The sequence below is a fragment of the Tachyglossus aculeatus genome (assembly GCF_015852505.1).
Source record: "Tachyglossus aculeatus isolate mTacAcu1 chromosome 12 unlocalized genomic scaffold, mTacAcu1.pri SUPER_6_unloc_1, whole genome shotgun sequence".
Classification (NCBI taxonomy): Eukaryota; Metazoa; Chordata; class Mammalia; order Monotremata; family Tachyglossidae; genus Tachyglossus; species Tachyglossus aculeatus.
In genome coordinates, this window is record NW_024044828.1 from 16,833,132 (window position 1) to 16,853,328 (window position 20,197).

General features: G+C 54.3%; 1 protein-coding gene across 2 annotated transcripts; it reads left to right on the forward strand.

The window, feature by feature from the left end:
- The first annotated feature begins 203 nt into the window (after positions 1-203).
- Positions 204-19,823, forward strand: TOX4 (TOX high mobility group box family member 4). Of its 2 annotated transcripts, none has more exons than XM_038741238.1 (9): positions 204-232; positions 3,130-3,198; positions 12,729-12,971; positions 13,682-13,945; positions 14,184-14,411; positions 15,830-15,910; positions 18,296-19,042; positions 19,443-19,606; positions 19,698-19,823. In XM_038741238.1, exons 1-9 carry the CDS (start codon positions 227-229, stop codon positions 19,756-19,758), a joined length of 1,863 nt encoding a protein of 620 aa, XP_038597166.1. In that variant the 5' UTR covers positions 204-226; the 3' UTR covers positions 19,759-19,823. The 2 variants fall into 2 exon arrangements, with proteins under 2 accessions (XP_038597166.1, XP_038597167.1); XM_038741239.1 differs by having other exon boundaries at positions 15,830-15,901.
- Positions 19,824-20,197: the final 374 nt, after the last annotated feature.

The window sequence follows — 20,197 nt, forward strand, 5'->3', positions numbered from 1 at the left end:
CCTGCCCGGCGCCGGCGCCGGCGCGCTCCGGCCGCCCCTCAGTCCTCCGGCCGCGCGGGGGCGCCGGGGAGCGGTCCGCTTCGACGGGGGAGGCCGCTCTGTCCCCTCCCCTTTACTCCGCCGGAAGTGACGGAATTCCGGTTCCGGTGAGGGGAAGAAGGGGGGAGGAAAGGTCGGGAAGTGGGGTGGGGGGGGGGTGGGAAAAAAGGACGGGCCCGGGGAGAAGATGGAGGTAATCATCATCATCATCACAATAATTATAATAATAATAATAATAATCGTATTTATTGGGCGATTACTGTGTGCAGAGCACTGGACTAAGCGCTTGGGAAGGACAGGTTAAAGTAATAATGGAATTTATTAGGCGCTTAAGACGTGCCAAGCACTGTACTAAGCGCTGGGGAGGATGCAGAGTAATCATGGGGCTCACAGCCTTCATCCCCATACTGCAGATGAGGGGACTGAGGCCCAGGGAAGTTGTGGCTGGCCCAAATAATAATAATAATGGCGGCATTTGTTAAGCGCTTACTATGTGCCAAGCACTGTTCTGAGCGCTGTGGGGGGGGGGGGTTATAAGGCGATCAGATTGTCCCACGTGGGGCCAAAGTGGATAATAATAATAATAATAATGATGGTATTTGTTAAGCGCTTACTCTGTGCAAAGCACTGTTCTAAGCGCTGGGGAGGAGGTACAAGGTGATCAGATTGTCCCACGTGGGGCCGCAGTGGATAATAATAATAATGATGATGGTATTTGTTAAGCGCTTACTATGTGCAAAGCACTGTTCTAAGCGCTGGGGAGGGGAGACAAGGCGATCAGATTGTCCCACGTGGGGCCGCAGTGGATAATAATAATAATAATAATAATAATGATGGTATTTGTTAAGCGCTTACTATGTGCAAAGCACTGTTCTAAGCGCTGGGGGGGGGAACAAGGCGATCAGATTGTCCCACGTGGGGCCTCAGTGGATAATAATAATAATAATAATAATAATGATGGTATTTGTTAAGCGCTTACTATGTGCAAAGCACTGTTCTAAGCGCTGGGGAGGGGGTACAAGGTGATCAGATTGTCCCACGTGGGGCCGCAGTGGATAATAATAATAATAATGATGGTATTTGTTAAGCGCTTACTATGTGCAAAGCACTGTTCTAAGCGCTGGGGAGGGGGTACAAGGTGATCAGATTGTCCCACGTGGGGCCGCAGTGGATAATAATAATAATAATAATAATAATGATGGTATTTGTTAAGCGCTTACTATGTGCAAAGCACTGTTCTAAGCGCTGGGGAGGGGAGACAAGGCGATCAGATTGTCCCACGTGGGGCCGCAGTGGATAATAATAATAATAATAATAATAATGATGGTATTTGTTAAGCGCTTACTATGTGCAAAGCACTGTTCTAAGCGCTGGGGAGGGGAGACAAGGCGATCAGATTGTCCCACGTGGGGCCGCAGTGGATAATAATAATAATAATGGTATTTGTTAAGCGCTTACTATGTGCAAAGCACTGTTTTAAGCGCTGGGGGGGATACAAGGTGATCAGGTTGTCCCTTGTGGGGCTCACAATCAATCCCTATTTTAATAGTGATAATGGCATTTGTTAAGCGCTTACTATGTGCAAAGCACTGTTCTGAGCGCTGGGGAGGGGATACAAGGCGATCGGATTGTCCCACGTGGGGCCGCAGTGGATAATAATAATAATAATAATGATGGTATTTGTTAAGCGCTTACTATGTGCAAAGCACTGTTCTAAGCGCTGGGGGGATACAAGGCGATCGGATTGTCCCCCGTGGGGCCGCAGTGGATAATAATAATAATAATGATGGTATTTGTTAAGCGCTTACTATGTGCAAAGCACTGTTCTAAGCGCTGGGGAGGGGAGACAAGGCGATCAGATTGTCCCACGTGGGGCCGCGGTGGATAATAATAATAATGATGATGGTATTTGTTAAGCGCTTACTATGTGCAAAGCACTGTTCTAAGCGCTGGGGGGGATACAAGGTGATCAGGTTGTCCCTTGTGGGGCTCCCAATCAATCCCCATTTTAATAGTGATAGTGGCATTTGTTAAGCGCTTACTATGTGCAAAGCACTGTTCTAAGCGCTGGGGAGGGGATACAAGGCGATCGGATTGTCCCACGTGGGGCTGCAGTGGATAATAATAATAATAATAGTGATGGTATTTGTTAAGCGCTTACTATGTGCAAAGCACTGTTCTAAGCGCTGGGGAGGGGAGACAAGGCGATCAGATTGTCCCCCGTGGGGCCGCAGTGGATAATAACAATAATAATAATAATAATAATGGTATTTGTTAAGCGCTTACTATGTGCAAAGCACTGTTCTGAGCACTGGGGAGGTTACAAGGTGATCAGGCGGTGATCGGGGGCTCGTGGTCTTCATCCCCGTTTTACAGATGAGGGGACTGAGGCACAGAGAAGTTGTGGCTTGCCCAAATAATAATAATAATGATGGCATTTGTTAAGCGCTTACTATGTGCAAAGCACTGTTCTTAGCGCTGGGGAGGTTACAAGGTGACCAGGTAGTCCCACGGTGGGGTCACAGGCTTCATCCCTATTTTACAGATGAGGGAACTGAGCCACAGAGAAGTTGTGACTTGCCCAAGTAATAATAATAATGATGGCATTTGTTAAGCACTTACTATGTGCAAAGCACTGTTCTAAGCGCTGGGGAAGTTACAAGGTGATCAGGTGGTCCCACGGTGGGGTCACAGTCTTAATCCCCATTTTACGGATGAGAGAACTGAGGCCCAGAGAAGTGAAGTGACTTGCCCAAATAATAATAATAATAATGATGGCCTTTATTAAGCACTTACTATGTGCAAAGCACTGTTCTAAGCGGGCTGGGGAGGTTACAATGTGATCAGGTGGTCCCACGGCGGGGCTCACGGTCTTCATCCCCATTTGACGGATGAGGGAACTGAGGCCCGGAGAAGTGAAGTGACTTGCCCAAAGTCACCCAGCTGGCAAGTGGCGGAGCCGGGATTTGAACCCGTGACCTCCGACTCCAAAGCCCGGGCTCTTTCCACTGAGCCACGCTGCTGGAGGCGGGAGCGGGGGCCCTGCTCCTGACTCCCTCCTCCTTCCCTCCATCCCTTTTTGGTTTCCAGTTCCCCGGAGGAAGTGACAACTACCTGACCATCGCGGGGACCTCCCACCCCTTCTTGTCGGGGGCCGAGGTGAGCACCAGCCGCCGTCGCAGGTGGGAGGGACCCCATAATAATGATAATAATAATGGCATTTATTAAGCGCTTACTATGTGCAAAGCACTGTTCTAAGCGCTGGGGAGGTTACAAGGTGATCAGGTGGTCCCATGTGGGGCTCACAGTCTTCATCCCCGTTTTACAGATGAGGGAACTGAGGCCCGGAGAAGTGAAGTGTCTTGCCCAAAGTCACACAGCTGACAATTGGCAGAGTCAGGATTTGAACCCAAGGCTTGAGGTCACCTCCTGGGGAGCAGGGAGAGCGTCGGATGGGATGTCAAGGCAATTCAGTTCCATCGTATTTATTGAGCGCTTACTGCGTGCAGAGCACTGGACTAAGCGCTTGGAAGTAATAATAATAATAACGATGGCATTTGTTAAGCACTGTTCTAAGCGCTGGGGAGGTTACAGAGCGATCAGGTTGTCCCATGGGGGGCTCACAGTCTTCATCCCCATTTTCCAGATGAGGGGACTGAGGCTCGGAGATGTGAAGTGTCTTGCCCAAAGTCACACAGCTGACAATTGGCAGAGTCGGGATTTGAACCCAAGGCTTGAGGTCACCTCCTGGGGAGCAGGGAGAGCGTCGGATGGGATGTCAAGGCAATTCAATTCCATCGTATTTATTGAATTGGGGAGGTTACGAGGTGATCAGGTCATCCCACGGGGGGCTTCCAGTCTTCATCCCCCTTTTCCAGAGGAGGGAACTGAGGCCCAGAGAAGTGAAGTGACTGGCCCAAGGTCACACAGAACCCATAGCCCGGGCTCTGTCCACTGAGCCACGCTACAGTGATGTGCCTGAGCTATAATTGTGTTTATTCTGGTGGTGTTGACACCTGTCTACTTGTTTTGTTGCCTGTCTACCCCGTCTAGACTGGGAGCCCGTTGTTGGGTAGGGACCGTCTCTGCATGTTCCCGATTTGTCCTTCCCAAGCGCTTAGTCCAGTGCTCTGCACACAGTAAGCGCTCAATAAATACGATTGACTGAATGAATGAAAGGTAATTAGGATGTCCCACGTGGGGCTCACGGTCTTCATCCCCATTTTGCAGAGGAGGTCACTGAGGCCAGGAGAAGGGAAGCGACTTGCCCAAAGTCACACAGCTGAGAATAATAATAATAATGATGATGGCACTTATTAAGCGCTTACTATGTGCAAAGCACTGTTCTAAGCGCTAGGGAGGTTACAAGGTGATCAGGTTGTCCCACGGGGGGCTCACAGTCTTCATCCCCATTTTCCAGATGAGGGAACCGAGGCCCAGAGAAGTGAAGTGGCTTGCCCAAAGTCACCCAGCTGACAATTGGCGGAGCCGGGATTTGAACCCACGACCTCTGACTCCAAAGCCCGGGCTCTTTCCACTGAGCCACGCTTATTTTATTTTGTTAGTATGTTTGGTTTTGTTCTCTGTCTCCCCCTTTTAGACTGTGAGCCCACTGTTGGGTAGGGACCATCTCTCTATGTTGCCAACTTGGACTTCCCAAGCGCTCAGTCCAGTGCTCCGCACACAGTAAGCGCTCAATAAATACGATCGATTGATTGATTGACAGACAGACACCTCCCCCGCCCACAGTGAGCTTACGGTCTAGAGGGGGAGACGGACACTGAGAGAAGGAAAGACCTTTTAGACTGTGAGCCCACTATTGGGTAGGGACTGTCTCTCTATGTTGCCAGCTTGTACTTCCCAAGCGCTTAGTACGGTGCTCTGCACACAGTAAGCGCTCAATAAATATGATTGATTGATTGATTGATTGACAGACAGATACCTCCCCCGCCCACAGCGAGCTTACGGTCTAGAGGGGGAGACGGACGCTAAGAGAAGGAAAGACCTTTTAGACCGTGAGCCCACTATTGGGTAGGGACCGTCTCTCTATGTTCCCAACTTAGACTTCCCAAGCGCTTAGTCCAGTGCTCTGCACACAGTAAGCGCTCAATAAATATGATCGATTGATTGATTAACAGACAGATACCTCCCCCGCCCACAGCGAGCTTACGGTCTAGAGGGGGAGACGGACGCTAAGAGAAGGAAAGACCTTTTAGACTGTGAGCCCACTATTGGGTAGGGACCGTCTCTCTATGTTGCCAACTTAGACTTCCCAAGCGCTTAGTCCAGTGCTCTGCACACAGTAAGCGCTCAATAAATATGATCGATTGATTGATTGATTAACAGACAGATACCTCCCCCGCCCACAGCGAGCTTACGTTCTAGAGGGGGAGACGGACGCTAAGAGAAGGAAAGACCTTTTAGACCGTGAGCCCACTATTGGGTAGGGACTGTCTCTCTATGTTGCCAACTTGGACTTCCCAAGCGCTCAGTCCAGTGCTCTGCACACAGTAAGTGCTCAATAAATATGATCGATTGATTGATTGATTAACAGACAGATACCTCCCCCGCCCACAGCGAGCTTACGGTGTAGAGGGGGAGACAGACGCTAAGAGAAGGAAAGACCTTTTAGACCGTGAGCCCACTATTGGGTAGGGACCGTCTCTCTATGTTGCCAACTTGTACTTCCGAAGCGCTCAGTCCAGTGCTCTGCACACAGTAAGCGCTCAATAAATATGATCGATCGATTGATTGATTGACAGACAGACACCTCCCCCGCCCACAGCGAGCTTACGGTCTAGAGGGGGAGACGGACGCTAAGAGAAGGAAAGACCTTTTAGACCGTGAGCCCACTATTGGGTAGGGACCGTCTCTCTATGTTGCCAACTTGTACTTCCGAAGCGCTCAGTCCAGTGCTCTGCACACAGTAAGCGCTCAATAAATATGATCGATCGATTGATTGATTGACAGACAGACACCTCCCCCGCCCACAGCGAGCTTACGGTCTAGAGGGGGAGACGGACGCTGAGAGAAGGAAAGACCTTTTAGACTGTGAGCCCACTATTGGGTAGGGACCGTCTCTCTATGTTGCCAACTTGGACTTCCCAAGCGCTTAGTCCGGTGCTCTGCACACAGTAAGCGCTCAATAAATACGACTGATGATGATGAAAGACCTGAAGACGTCGTTGCCGGAGAAGTGGAGGGAGGACGCTGTCACCGGGGTGGGGCGGGAGCTTGGAGTTGAGGCGTCTGTTTGCGATTAGGCTACTGACTCAGGGCTTGGCCAAGCCTCTCTGACTTTTCTGGGTCACGGTTTCCCCACGAACCGAAGGGCGGTAATGAGGGGGGAGCCGAAATAGCGACCATTTGCTAAGGGCTTTGAGATCCCGGCGTGAGGAATGCCGTCGGCATCGGACGCGTGCCGCTTCCCGGGAAGGAGCGGGGCGGAGGCACAGCAGGCCCGGAATTATCCCCGCTTCCTCGCGACTCCGAAGGAGGCCTCGGCATCTGGAGCTGAACCCTTTTCTGGAGATGGAGAGCGTGGCGAGTGCCGCCCCGCCCAAAGCGCGTCCCCCGAGCTCCTAACCGGGGTGCTCGCGGTGGCCCCGGGAGGTGTGGGCCGAGAGGTTGAGGAGCTGGAGAAGCAGCTGTTACCCGCAACCAATCCGTCAGTCGTTTGGAGTGCTCGCAGAGCACTGTAATAATAACAATAATAATAATAATGGCATTTATTGAGCGTTTACTATGTGCAAAGCACTGTTCTAAGCACTGGGGAGGTTACAAGGTGATCGGGTTGTCCCACAGGGGGCTCACAGTCTTCATCCCCGTTTTACAGATGAGGGAACTGAGGCCCAGTGAAGTGACTTGCCCAAAGTCACACAGCTGACACTTGGCAGAGCCGGGATTTGAACCCATGACCTCCAACTCCAAAGCCCGGGCCCTTGCCACTGAGCCACGCTGCTTTTCTTCTACTCCCTCCCACTGCCCCTCCGCCGAGCTAGCTCTCTTCCTCCCTTCAAGGCCCTGCTGAGAGCTCACCTCCTCCAGGAGGCCTTCCCACACTCAGCCCCTTCCTTCCTCTCCCCCTCGTCCCCCTCTCCATCCCCCCCATCTTACCTCATTCCCTTCCCCACAGCACCTGTATATATGTATATATGTTTGTACATATTTATTACTCTATTTATTTTACTTGTACATATCTATTCTATTTACTTTATTTTGTTAGTATGTTTGGTTTGTTCTCCGTCTCCCCCTTTTAGACTGTGAGCCCACTGTTGGGTAGGGACTGTCTCTATATGTTGCCAACTTGTACTTCCCAAGCGCTTAGTACAGTGCTCTGCACATAGTAAGCGCTCAATAAATACGATTGATGATGATGATGATACTCCCTTCTCCATTGCCCCGACTTTCTCCCTGAATTCATCTCCCTTCCCAGCCCCGCAGCGCTTCGGTAGATTCTGTAATTTATTTATTCATATTAATATCTGTCACCCTCTGTAGCCTATGAGCTCCTGGAGGGCAGGGAATGGATCTGTGCTATTGTTAGAGTGTACTCTCCCAAGCGCTTAGTACAGTGCCCTTTATATGCCCTTTATACAGTAAGCACTAAATAAATACGATTGACTGACTGCCCGTGAGGAGCTTACGGTCTAGCTTTACTTCTATTTATTCTGATGACACCCGTCCACGTGTTTTGTTTTGTTGTCTTGTCTCCCCCTTTTAGACTGTGAGCCCGTTGTCGGGTAGGGACCGTCTCTAGATGTTGCCGACTTGTACTTCCCAAGCGCTTAGTACAGTGCTCTGCACACAGTGAGCGCTCAATAAATACGATTGAATGAATGAATGAACAGTCTAGAGGGGGTTAGCAACTCCATTGCTTAACACACCTCTTAGGGTGTAGAAAGCGCTTAACGTGTACCGCAATTATTATTGTTATTATTGATCAGAGACATTTGATCCCCAGCTAAGGAGAGAAAGCCGTCGGGCTCAGTCAGTGCGGTCAAAAGCCTTTCCGCCCCGATCCTGTCTCAGAAGCCCTCGAATCGTCTCCCCAGCCCCACACCACTTATCCTGGAATTTATTTTACCGTCCGTCTCCACCTTCATAGCCCCTCGTTAGCGAGGATCCTGTCAACCGACTTGATTGGTTTATTTTATTTATTTATTTATTTATTTTACTTGTACATATCTATCCTATTTATTTTATTTTGTTAGTATGTTTGGTTTTGTTCTCTGTCTCCCCCTTTTAGACTGTGAGCCCACTGTTGGGTAGGGACTGTCTCTATATGTTGTCAATTTGTACTTCCCAAGCACTTAATACAGTGCTCTGCACATAGTAAGCGCTCAATAAATACGATTGATGATGATTGCTTCATTCATTCATTCAGTCGTATTGAGCGCTTACTGTGTGCGGAGCACCGTACTAAGCGCTTGGGAAGTACAAGTCGGCAACATATAGAGCCGGTCCCTACCCAACAGGGGCTCACAGTCTAGAAGGGGGAGACAGACAACGAAACAAAACAGGTGGACGGGTGTCAAGTCATCGGAATAAATAGAAGTAAAGCTAGATGCACATCTTTAACAAAATAGAATGGTAAATATCTCCCAGGTGTTCAGTACAGTGCTTCGTACCCAGAGAGTGCTCAATGAATACCAATCAATCAATCAATCGTATTTATTGAGCGCTTACTGTGTGCAGAGCACTGTACTAAGCGCTTGGGAAGTACAAGTTGGCAACATATAGAGACGGTCCCTACCCAACAGGGGGCTCACAGTCTAGAAGGGGGAGACAGAGAACAAAACAAAACATACTAAAAAATTAAATAAATAGAATAGATATGTACAAGTAAGATAAATAAATAGAGTAATAAATATGTACAAACATATATACATATGCACAGGTGCTGTGGGGAAGGGAAGGAGGTAAGATGGGGGGGATGGAGAGGGGGTCGAGGGGGAGAGGAAGGAAGGAAGGGAGGAAGAGGGGGAGAGGAAGTCTTTTAGACTGTGAGCCCACTGTTGGGTAGGGACTGTCTCTATATGTTGCCAATTTGTACTTCCCAAGCACTTAGTACAGTGCTCTGCACACAGTAAGCACTCAATAAATGCGATTGATGATGATGATGATGAAGGGGCTCAGTCTGGGAAGGCCTCCTATTGAGCCCCTAATGACCACTGATGGATTGATTGAGAAGGGCAGGTGAGGGTCAGGGATGATGAAGCAGCGTGGCTCAGTGGAAAGAGCCCAGGCTTTGGAGTCGGAGGTCATAGGTTCAAGTCCCGGCTCCGCCAATTGTCAGCTGGGTGACTTTGGGCAAGTCACTTCACTTCTCTGGGCCTCAGTTCCCTCATCTGGAAAATGGGGATGAAGGCTGTGAGCCCCCCGCGGGACAACCCGATCACCTTGTAACCTCCCCAGCGCTTAGAACAGTGCTTGGCACAGAGTAAGCGCTTAATAAATGCCAACGAAAAAGGAGAGTCAGAGCGGGTGTTCAAACCCATCACCCACGTGTCATTTCAGTGGGCTACGGCCGCTTCCCGGGCCTTCGCGGGATTCTGCCGCCACCCGGGAGGGCTCGAGGTGGGCGGAGGTGGTGTTTCCCGCTCTGCTGTTTGGCCAGGACCCGGGCCCGGTTACGGGGAGAAGTGGCTAGCGCGGTTCTCGGCCGTCAAAGGGCAGCTCTGACAGTCGGGACGCGGCGCGCTGGGCCCGTAGGGGTGGGACGGAGGGGCCGGTCGGCGGGAGAATCACGAGCCGGGGGTCGAGACGGCGGCCAGTGGGAGCCCGTTGTCTGCGTTCCTCCGGCGGGCCCGGCTGGGAGGACCCAAGCGGGATCCTGCACTCTGTCAGTCGACTCTATTTATTATTATTATTATTATTATTATTATTATCATCATCATCATCATTGTTATTATCATTATTATGATCATCATTATTATTAATAATAATGATAATTATCTATTATTTATTTATCTATTTATTACTCTTTTTATTCATTTTACTTGTACACATCTATTCTATTTATTTTACTTTGTTAGTATGTTTGGTTTTGTTCTCCGTCTCCCCCTTTTAGACTGTGAGCCCACTGCTGCGTAGGGACTGTCTCCATATGTTGCCAACTTGGACTTCCCAAGCGCTGAGTCCAGTGCTCTGCACACAGTAAGCGCTCAATAAATACGACTGATTGATCGATTGATCGACTCTGGCCCTCTCCAGGCTACGTCTCCGTGGCTGGGGACTCTGTCCCCGCTTTTCCCGGTCCTTGGGACGGAAGGGCTTCCTGGGCCCGAGCGGACGAGGGAGGGAGCGTCGGGCTCACGGTGGCCCGGCGGAGGGGACTGGGTCCTGGGGCTTGTGGTGGGGACAGAGGGGAGGGGAGGGGAGGCCTCTCTAGGGGGAGAGAGAAAAGAGAGAAAGAAGAGAGGGAGAGAGCGAGAGAGAGAGAAGAGAGGAGACAGAAAAGCTGGAGCTGGCCAGGAAGGGTTGGAATTCCTGGGCTGGCCGGGTGGGCTGACTGGATGATAATAATAATAATAATAATAATAATAATAATGTCATTTATTAAGCACTTACTATGTGCAAAGCACTGTTCTAAGCACTGGAGAGGATACAAGGTGATCAGGTTGTCCCCTGGGGGGCTCACAGTTTTCATCCCCATTTTGCAGTTGAGGGAACTGAGGCCCAGAGAAGTTAAGTGACTTGCCCAAAGTCACACAGCTGACTATATATATATATACTTGTATATGTATAATGTTTGTATTTATTACTCTATCTTATTTGTACGTATTCTATTTATTTTATTTTGTTAATATGTCTTGTTTTGCTGTCTGTCCCCCGCCTTCTAGACTGTGAGCCCGCCGTCGGGTAGGGACCGTCTCTATGTGTTGCCAACTTGGACTTCCCAAGCGCTTAGTCCAGTGCTCTGCACACAGGAAGCGCTCAATAAATACGATTGAATGAACGAATGACAATTGGCGGAGCCGGGATTTGAACCCATGACCTCTGACTCCATAGCCCGGGCTCTTTCCACTGAGCCACACCGATTTAGGGTGTTGCGTTTGGGGTTCAACAGAGCAGGCGCAGCCTCAGAGCCCGGCAAACCGTAGGCCCGAATGGATTTTGGAGCCCACCTGGGGCGGGGGAAAGGGTTGTTCAGAAGAGTCTCGGCCGAGAAAGGGGGTTCAATCAATCAATCAATCGTATTTATTGAGCGCTTACTGTGTGCAGAGCACCGCACCGAGTGCTCGGGAGGGTACAGCACAATAGAGCTAGTAGACACGTTCCCTTCCCACAGCGAGCGTATGGTCGTAGAGGAGGAGGCAGGCGGACGTTAATATAAATGAATCAATTACGGATACGGACGTGAGCGCTGTCGGGCCGAGGGAGGGGGGACGAAAGAGGGCAGATCAAGCTCAAAGGCGACGCAGAAGGGATCAATCAATCAGTCGTATTTAGTGAGCGCTTACTGTGTGCAGAGCGCCGTACTAAGCGCTTGGGAAGTCCAAGCTGGCAACATCTAGAGACGGTCCCTACCCAACAGCGGGCTCGCAGTCTAGAAGGGGGAGACAGAGAACAAAACCAAACGTATTAACAAAATAAAATAAATAGGATAGATATGTACAAGTAAAATAAATAAGTAGAGTAAGAAATCTGTACAAACATATATACCTCTTTGCCTTTCTAACTCTTTTGTCTATTGGACTCTCCCAAGTGCTTAGTACAATGCTCTGCAGATAGTAAGCACTCAATAAATACCATCGGTTGAATGAATGAATGATTGGTCAGCTCTCTGGAAGATACTTTGATAAGTATTATTCTATTTATTTATTTATTTTAGTTGTACATATCTATTCTATTTATTTTATTCTGTTAGTATGTCTGGTTTTGTTCTCCGTCTCCCCCTTTTAGACTGGGAGCCCACTGTTGGGTAGGGACTGTCTCTAGATGTTGCCAACTTGGACTTCCCGAGCGCTTAGTCCAGTGCTCTGCACACAGTAAGCGCTCAATAAATACGATTGATTGATTTGGCTTAGGAGGTAAGGCAAGGGGGATGGAGAGGGGGACGATTGATTGATTGATTGATTTGGCTTAGGAGGTAAGGCAAGGGGGATGGAGAGGGGGACGATTGATTGATTGATTGATTTGGCTTAGGAGGTAAGGCAAGGGGGATGGAGATGGGGAGGAGGGGGAGAGGAAGGAGGGGTTACATCATCATCATCATCATCATCAATCGTATTTATTGAGCGCTTACTATGTGCAGAGCGCTGTACTAAGCGCTTGGGAAGTACAAATTGGCAACATATAGAGACAGTCCCTACCCAACAGTGGGCTCACAGTCTAATACAGGTGCTGTGGGGAAGGGAAGGAGGTAAGGCGGGGGGATGGAGAGGGGTTGGAGGGAGGGTTTGGGAAAGGAGCGATCAGTCGGGGAAGGCTTCTTGGAGGAGATGTGCCCTTCGACAAGGCTGTGAAGGCGGGGAGGGCCGCCCGCCGTCCGTCGGATAGGAATGGGCGAAGAACCGGGAACGGGGAGGTCAGGAGATGAGGGATTAAGTGTGTCGCGGCTGTCCGGGGACGGGGCGGGACGGGAGAGCCACGTCCCCCGCCCTCTCCTTCGCGGGGAGCAGCGGGGGCTCTTCCCTCCCTCACCCCCCCAACCCACCTCACCTCTCTCCTCTCCCCTCCTTCAGACGTTCCACACGCCCAGCCTGGGTGATGAAGAGTTTGAGATCCCGCCCATTTCCCTGGACTCCGACCCCTCGCTGGCCGTGGCCGACGTGGTGGGCCACTTCGACGACCTGGGCGACCCCACGGCCTCGCAGGACGGCAGCTTCTCGGCCCAGTACGGCGTCCAGGCGCTGGATATGCCCGTGGGCATGACCCACGGCTTGATGGAGCAGGGCGGCGGGCTCCTGAGCGGGGGCTTGGCCATGGTAAGGGGAGGGGGCGGGGGGCCGCGCGGTCGGGGCGGGGGGGGGCGGGGGGGCCGCTGGGACGGCGCGGCTCCGGCGGAATCGGCCGGGGAAGGGCCCCAGTCGGCGAGGGTCCCCCGCCGGAAGAGCGGAAAACTCATCTGGAAACCCACCGGTTCCAGCCTGCTGCTCTGCCCGCTTGGCGTGACTCCGCCGTCCCGCCCAAAACGGAGCCCCGGGGACCACCCTCGACTCCGGACGGGAAGCAGCGTGGCTCAGTGGAGAGAGCCCGGGCTTCGGAGTCGGAGGCCGTGGGTTCGAATCCCGGCTCCGCCACCTGTCTGCCGTGTGACCTTGGGCAAGTCACTTAACTTCTCTGAGCCTCGTTCCCTCATCTGTAAAGTGGGGATTAAGACTGCGAGCCCCACGGGGGACAACCTGATCACCCTGTATCCCCCCCACCAGCACTTAGAACAGTGCTTTGCACATAGTAAGCGTTTAACAAATGCCATCGTTATCGTCGTTACTATTATTACCCCCGCCCGCCTTGGGAAGAACGGGCTCCCGGAGCGACGGGACGACTCCCTCCCCGCCTCCCGGTCGTTCTCCACCGGCCCCCTGGCCCGTGGTCCCCGTCGTCCTGCCGGGGCCCCGTCCCGAGTCTGGGAAGCGGGGCGGGTCCGGGCCCCTGCGACGCCCGCTAACCCGCCCGCCCCCCCCGCCCCCGCCAGGACCTGGACCACTCCATAGGCACTCAGTACAGCGCCAACCCGCCCGTGACCATCGACGTCCCGATGGCCGACATGACGTCCGGCCTGATGGGGCACAGCCAGCTGACCACCATCGACCAGTCGGAGCTGAGTTCCCAGCTGGGTCTGAGCCTCGGGGGCGGGACCATCCTCCCTCCCCCGGCCCAGTCCCCCGAGGACCGGCTGTCCACCACCCCGTCGCCCGCCAGCTCCCTGCACGAGGACGACGTGGAGGACTTGCGGAGGGTGAGGGCGCGACGCGGGGCCCCGCCCCTTCCCGGCCCCGGCTCGGCCCCGCTTCCCGCTCCGGCCCTCGCCCTCCCCTCTCCCCGACCCCTCCGCTCCCGGCGCTCTCGCCCCGCCAGCCAGGTGGGCAGCCTCCCCCCGCCCCCGCCGCCTCGCTCCTCGGGCCCCCCGAGTCCGGGGCCTCCCCCCCCCTCCGCCCCCGCCGGGTGACGGCCTCCCGCCGCCTTCCCTCCCCCAGGTCCCCAGCCAGAAGGCCATCGTGGTGGAGCCCGGCAAGAAGCAGAAGACCCCCAAGAAGAAGAAAAAGAAAGACCCCAACGAGCCTCAGAAGCCGGTCTCGGCGTACGCCCTGTTCTTCCGGGACACGCAGGCGGCCATTAAGGGGCAGAACCCCAACGCCACCTTCGGGGAGGTCTCCAAGATTGTGGCCTCCATGTGGGACAGCCTGGGCGAGGAGCAGAAACAGGTGAGGGGCGTTGGGCGGGCGCGGATCCCCCAACGAGGGAGGGGCCGAGCTCTCCCGAGGGAAAGGAAGCCCGGGTTCTAACGGAACCCGGAACCTCTCCGGGCCTCGGGATTCCCCAGTCGTTCCGACGGGAGACGCGGGCGCCCGTCTCCGGCCCCGCGGGCGGGAGCGGCAGAGACGGGCTGTGAGGGCGTGGGCCCGACCGACGCCCCGGCCCCCTCGGCGAGGCCCAGTTTAGGCCTCACCTAAACTGGTTGAAGTTGGTGAGACCCGCGCGGCTGAAGGGAAGAACCACTCGAAACGAACATGAGGCGCCGGCTCCACTCTCCTCTTCCTGGGGTCTCTGGTGGGGTTGGAGGAACGGGGAGGGGATGGTCGATGCTTACTCGGGTGAAGCGACCCCCGGCCCACGTCCTCCCACTGGCCCGGAATGCCCCCAATCCCTCCGCACATCCGCCAAGCTAGCCCTCTTCCTCCCTTCCAAGCCCGACTGAGAGCTCACCTCCTCCAGGAGGCCTTCCCACCCACACTCAGCCCCCTCCTTCCTCTCCCCCTCCTCCCCCTCCCCATCCCCCCTGCCTTACCTCCTTCCCCTCCCCACAGCACCTGTATATATGTATATATGTTTGTACGGATTTATTACTCTATTTTACTTGTACATATTTATTCTATTTGTTTTATTTTGTTAATGTGTGTTGTTTTGTTGTCTGTCTCCCCCTTCTAGACTGTGAGCCCACTGTTGGGTAGGGACTGTCTCTGTATGTTGCCAACTTGTACCCACTCAGAGCCCTACTGAGAGCTCACCTCCTCCAGGAGGCCTTCCCACACTCAGCCCCCTCCTTCCTCTCCCCATCCCCATCCTACCTCCCTCCCCTCCCCACAGCACCTGTATATATGTATATATGTTTGTACGTATCTGTTACTCTATTTTATTTGTACATATTTATTCTATTTTGTTAATGTTTTGTTGTCTGTCTCCCCCTTCTAGACTGTGAGCCCGCTGTTGGGTAGGGACCGTCTCTAGATGTTGCCAACTTGTACCCCCGACGGTCCCTTCAAAGCCCTACTGAGAGCTCACCTCCTCCAGGAGGCCTTCCCACACTCAGCCCCCTCCTTCCTTTCCCCCCAACCCCCACCTTACCTCCTTCCCCTCCCCGCAGCACCTGTGTATATGTATATATTTTTGTACGTATTTATTACTCTATTTTACTTGTACATATTCATTCTATTTTGTTTTGTTAATATGTTTTGTTGTCTGTCTCCCCCTTCTAGACTGTGAGCCCGCTGTTGGGTAGGGACCGTCCTCTATGTTGCCAACTTGGACTTCCCAAGTGCTTAGTCCAGTGCTCTGCATACAGTCAGCGCTCAATAAATACGATTGAACGAATGAATGACCCCCGGTCCCCTCCCCCCCGCAGGTGTACAAGAGGAAGACCGAAGCCGCCAAGAAGGAATACCTGAAGGCGTTAGCCGCGTACAAAGCCAATCAGGTGTGTCAGGTAAGAGGGATCTGGGCGCTTTCCTGGGGCGGAGAGAGGAGGAGCGGGAAGGGGCCCCCTCCGTTAGCGGCTTCTGAACCCCCAGAGAGGCTAGACCCGGGGGGCGGGGGGGCGGATTGAAGTTGGGAGACCGGCGGGGTCGGACCACCAGCCCTCCCTAGGCTGCCCACGAGACCCGGGCCTTACCCTCGGGGGGCTCCGGACCATTCATTCATTCATTCAGTCGTATTTATTGGGCACTTACTGTGTGCAGAGCACTGGACTAAGCGCTTGGGAAGTCCAAGTCGGCAACACAGAGAGACGGTCCCTACCCAACAGCGAGCTCACAGTCTAGAAGGGGGAGACAGACGACAAACCAAAACATATTAACAAAATAAAATCAATAAAATAAATATGTATCGGGAAGTCCAAGTCGGCAACATAGAGAGACGGTCCCTACCCAACAGCGGGCTCACAGTCTAGGAGGGGGAGACAGACGACCAAACAAAACATATAAACCAAATAAAACCAATAGAATAACTATGTACAAGTAAACTAAATAGAGTAATAAACATGTACACAGTAAGCGCTCAATAAATACGATTGAATGACAGTTGGCGGAGCCGGGATTTGAACCCATGACCTCTGACTCCGCAGCCCGGGCTCCTTCCACTGAGCCACGCTGCTGCTTTATTAATTATTATTATCTGGGCAAGTCACCTCACTTACCCGGGCCTCGGTTCCCTCCTCCGTAAAACGGGGATTAAGACCGTGAGCCCCATGGGAGACGGGATTTGTCCAACCTGATTAGCCCGTGTCTACCTCAGCGCTTAATACGGTGACTGGCCCCCAATAAGCGTTTAAAAGATGCTGTTTAAAAAAAAATTAATAAAGCGACCCTTCCCGGCAAGGCCCGGGGTTGACAATGGTATTTGTTAGGGCTCACTACGTGCCAAACGCTGTGCTGAGCAGTGGGGTCGGTACAAGCTCTCCAGGTCCCACTTGGGGCTCACAGCCTAAAAAGGAGGGAGAACAGTTGTTGAGTCCCCCTCTTGCCGATTACCCACTGTTGGGTAGGGACTCTGTCTATATGTTGCCAACTTGTACTTCCCAAGCGCTTAGTACAGTGCTCTGCACACAGTAAGCGCTCAATAAATGCGATTGATTAGGTAACCGAGGCACAGAGGAGTTGTTAATTTCCCAAGGGCACACGGCAGACAAGTGGCAGAGCCAGGATTAGAACTCAGCTCCTCTGATTGCCAGGCCTGCGCTCTGTCCCCTAGGCCATGCTGCTTCTCAGTGGTATATATTGAGCGCTTACTATGTGCAGAGCACTGTACTAAGCGCTTGGGAGAGTACAGTGCAACAGAATTGGCAGACACGTTCCCTGCCCGGAACGAGTTTACAGTCTAGAGTTAGATTGTGAGCCCTGTGTGGAACTAGGGATCGGGTCTCATGAGACGGCATTTTATCTCCCGCCAGCGCTCAGCACAGTGCCAGGCCTATAGCAAGTACTTAATAAATGCCATCATTACTATTATAGCAAGCGTTGCACAGATTGGTCAATCAGTAGCCCGCTGTTGGGTAGGGACCGTCTCTATATGTTGCCAACTTGTACTTCCCAAGCGGTTAATACAGTGCTCTGCACACGGTAAGCGCTCAATAAATACAGCTGAATGAATGAATGGTGTTCATTGGGCGCTTACCGTGTGCAGAGCGCTTTCCTAAGGGCCCGGGAGAGTAGCCTACAACGGAGTTGGTGGACACGTCCCCTGCTCCCCCTTCTAGACTGTGAGCCCATTGTTGGGCAGGGACCGTCTCTATCTGTTGCCGAATTGTACTTTCCGAGCGCTCAGTACAGCGCTCTGCACGCAGTAAACACTCAATAAATACTATCGAATAGAGATGCCATATATCATGAGATATGATATATCATGAGATGATATCATGATATATCATGAGATGTCATGTTGGCGGTTAGGCCCTCAGAGGGTGGGGTCTCAGGGGCACCGGGCCGAATGATCATAATTCATTCAGTCGTATTTATTGAGCGCTTGCTGTGTGCAGAGCACTGTACTAAGCGCTTGGGTTAGACTGTGAGCCCACTGTTGGGCAGGGACTGTCTCTAGATGTTGCCAACTTGTACTTCCCAAGCGCTTAGTACGGTGCTGTGCACACAGTAAGCGCTCAATAAATACGATCGATGATGACAAAGTACAGTTTGGCAACAGATAGAGACGGTCCCTACCCAACAGTGGGCTCGCAGTCTAGAAGATACGGTATTCGTCAAGTGCTTACCGTGGGCAAAGCACCGTTCTAAGCGCTGGGAATGGGGGGAGAGGGGCGTGGTGGTCTCCCGGTCTCGGCTGACGGCGGCCCCCCTCTCTCTCCCGCCTCTCCCCGCAGGTGACCGTGGAGACGGTGGACTTGGAGCCGGCCCCGCCGCCGCCGCCGCCGCCGCCGCAGAACGCCACCCCGTCCCCCGCCGCCCCCGCCACGGCCGTCGCGGCGGCGCCCGCCCCCCCGGCGCCGTCCGAGCCGCCCACCCTGTCCCCCTCGATCGTGGTCAACTCGGCCCTGTCGTCCTACGTGACCAACCAGGCCCCCGGCGGGGCGGGCGGCCAGCCCAGCATCACCAAGATCATCATCCCCAAGCAGATGCTGACGTCCGGCCAGCTGCCCTCCTCCATCGCCGTGTCCCAGGGGGGCATGGTCACCGTCATCCCGGCCACCGTGGTCACCTCGCGGGGGCTGCAGCTGAGCCAGCTGCAGGCGGCCCCCAGCTCGGCCGGCCCCCAGGCCCAGATCGTCACCCGCTCGGTGCTGGCCGCCTCCATCCAGCTGCCCCCGCCCCGGCTGCAGCCCCCGCCGCTGCAGCAGATGCCCCAGCCGCCCCCGCCGCAGCAGGTGACCATCCTGCAGCAGCCCCCGCCGCTGCAGGCCATGCAGCAGCAGAAGGTGCGCCTCAACCTGCAGCCGCAGCAGCAGCAGCCCCCGCCCCCGCCGCTGCAGATCAAGATCGTGCCCCCGCCCGCCCTGCAGATCCAGCCGGCCCCCGCGCCCCCGGCCCTGGAGCCCGGCCCCGAGCCCCGGACCGCGGACGCCCCGGCCTCGCCCGAGGCCATCGAGATGATCGCGGACGTCGTGCCCGAGGTGAGGCGGGGGCGCGGGAGGGACACCTCCGCTCGGGCGCCGAGGACCCGGTTGGGGCCGGGGCTCCCTCCCTCCCTCCGAAGGAAGCCGGCCCGGGGCGTCTGCTCGGGACGGGGGACGGGAGCGGGCCCCCCTCCGTCTCTACGAGTTGCCGACTTGGACTTCCCAAGCGCTTAGTCCGGTGCTCCGCACATCATCATCATCATCAATCGTATTTATTGAGCGCTTACTATGTGCAGAGCACCGGACTAAGCGCTTGGGAAGTACAAATTGGCAACTTATAGAGACAGTCCCTACCCAACAGTGGGCTCACAGTCGAAAAGGGGGAGCTGCCCTCCTCCATCGCCGTGTCCCGGGGGGCCGCATTAAGCGCTCAACGCGTTGGATTGATCCCGTCCAGGTGGAGTCCCCGTCCCAGATGGACGTGGAGCTGGTGAGCGGCTCGCCCGTGGGACTGTCCCCTCAGCCCCGCTGCGTGCGCTCGGGCTGCGAGAACCCGCCCGTCGTCAGCAAGGACTGGGACAACGAGTACTGCAGCAACGAGTGCGTGGTGAAACACTGCAGGTAAGCGGGGCTCCCCCCGCCCGGAGGCGCGGGGGGGCGGGGCCCGTTGAGCCGTGGCGCCGACCCCCCCTTCCCTCTCTTCCCCCCGTAGGGACGTGTTCCAGGCCTGGGTGGCCTCCAGGAACTCGAGCCCGGTGGTGTTTGTGAAATAGGCCTCGCTTCCACCCGCCACGCGAGACTCGGCGTTTGGGCTCTCCGGCCCCGGCCTCGCGTCTGAGACGCGGCCCCGGGGCCAACCCCCGTCGGCCCCGGCCGGCGGGCTGCCCCCAACCCCCCCCCACCCCCGCACTCCGGACCGCCCGGCGGGCCGCCCTCAAGACGGCCGAACCGAGGGAGAGGACGGGGTAGGGCCCGTCGGGGCTTGCGGGGGGACGGGACGGAGAAGGGCGCGGATGACTTTTTAAAGAAAATAATTGTGCGATTTTCACAGGAATTATGCAGGCTGCCATTAAATGATCGGGAAAGTGCCCGGCTCGGAGCCCGTTCCTGCTTGGGGGTGGATGTGTTGGGAGCGACGGTAGCCGGTCTCTCATTTTTGGTGGGGGAGGGCAGGGTCGGCCCCGAGTTCCTCCATCCGGGGGCAGGCCCGAT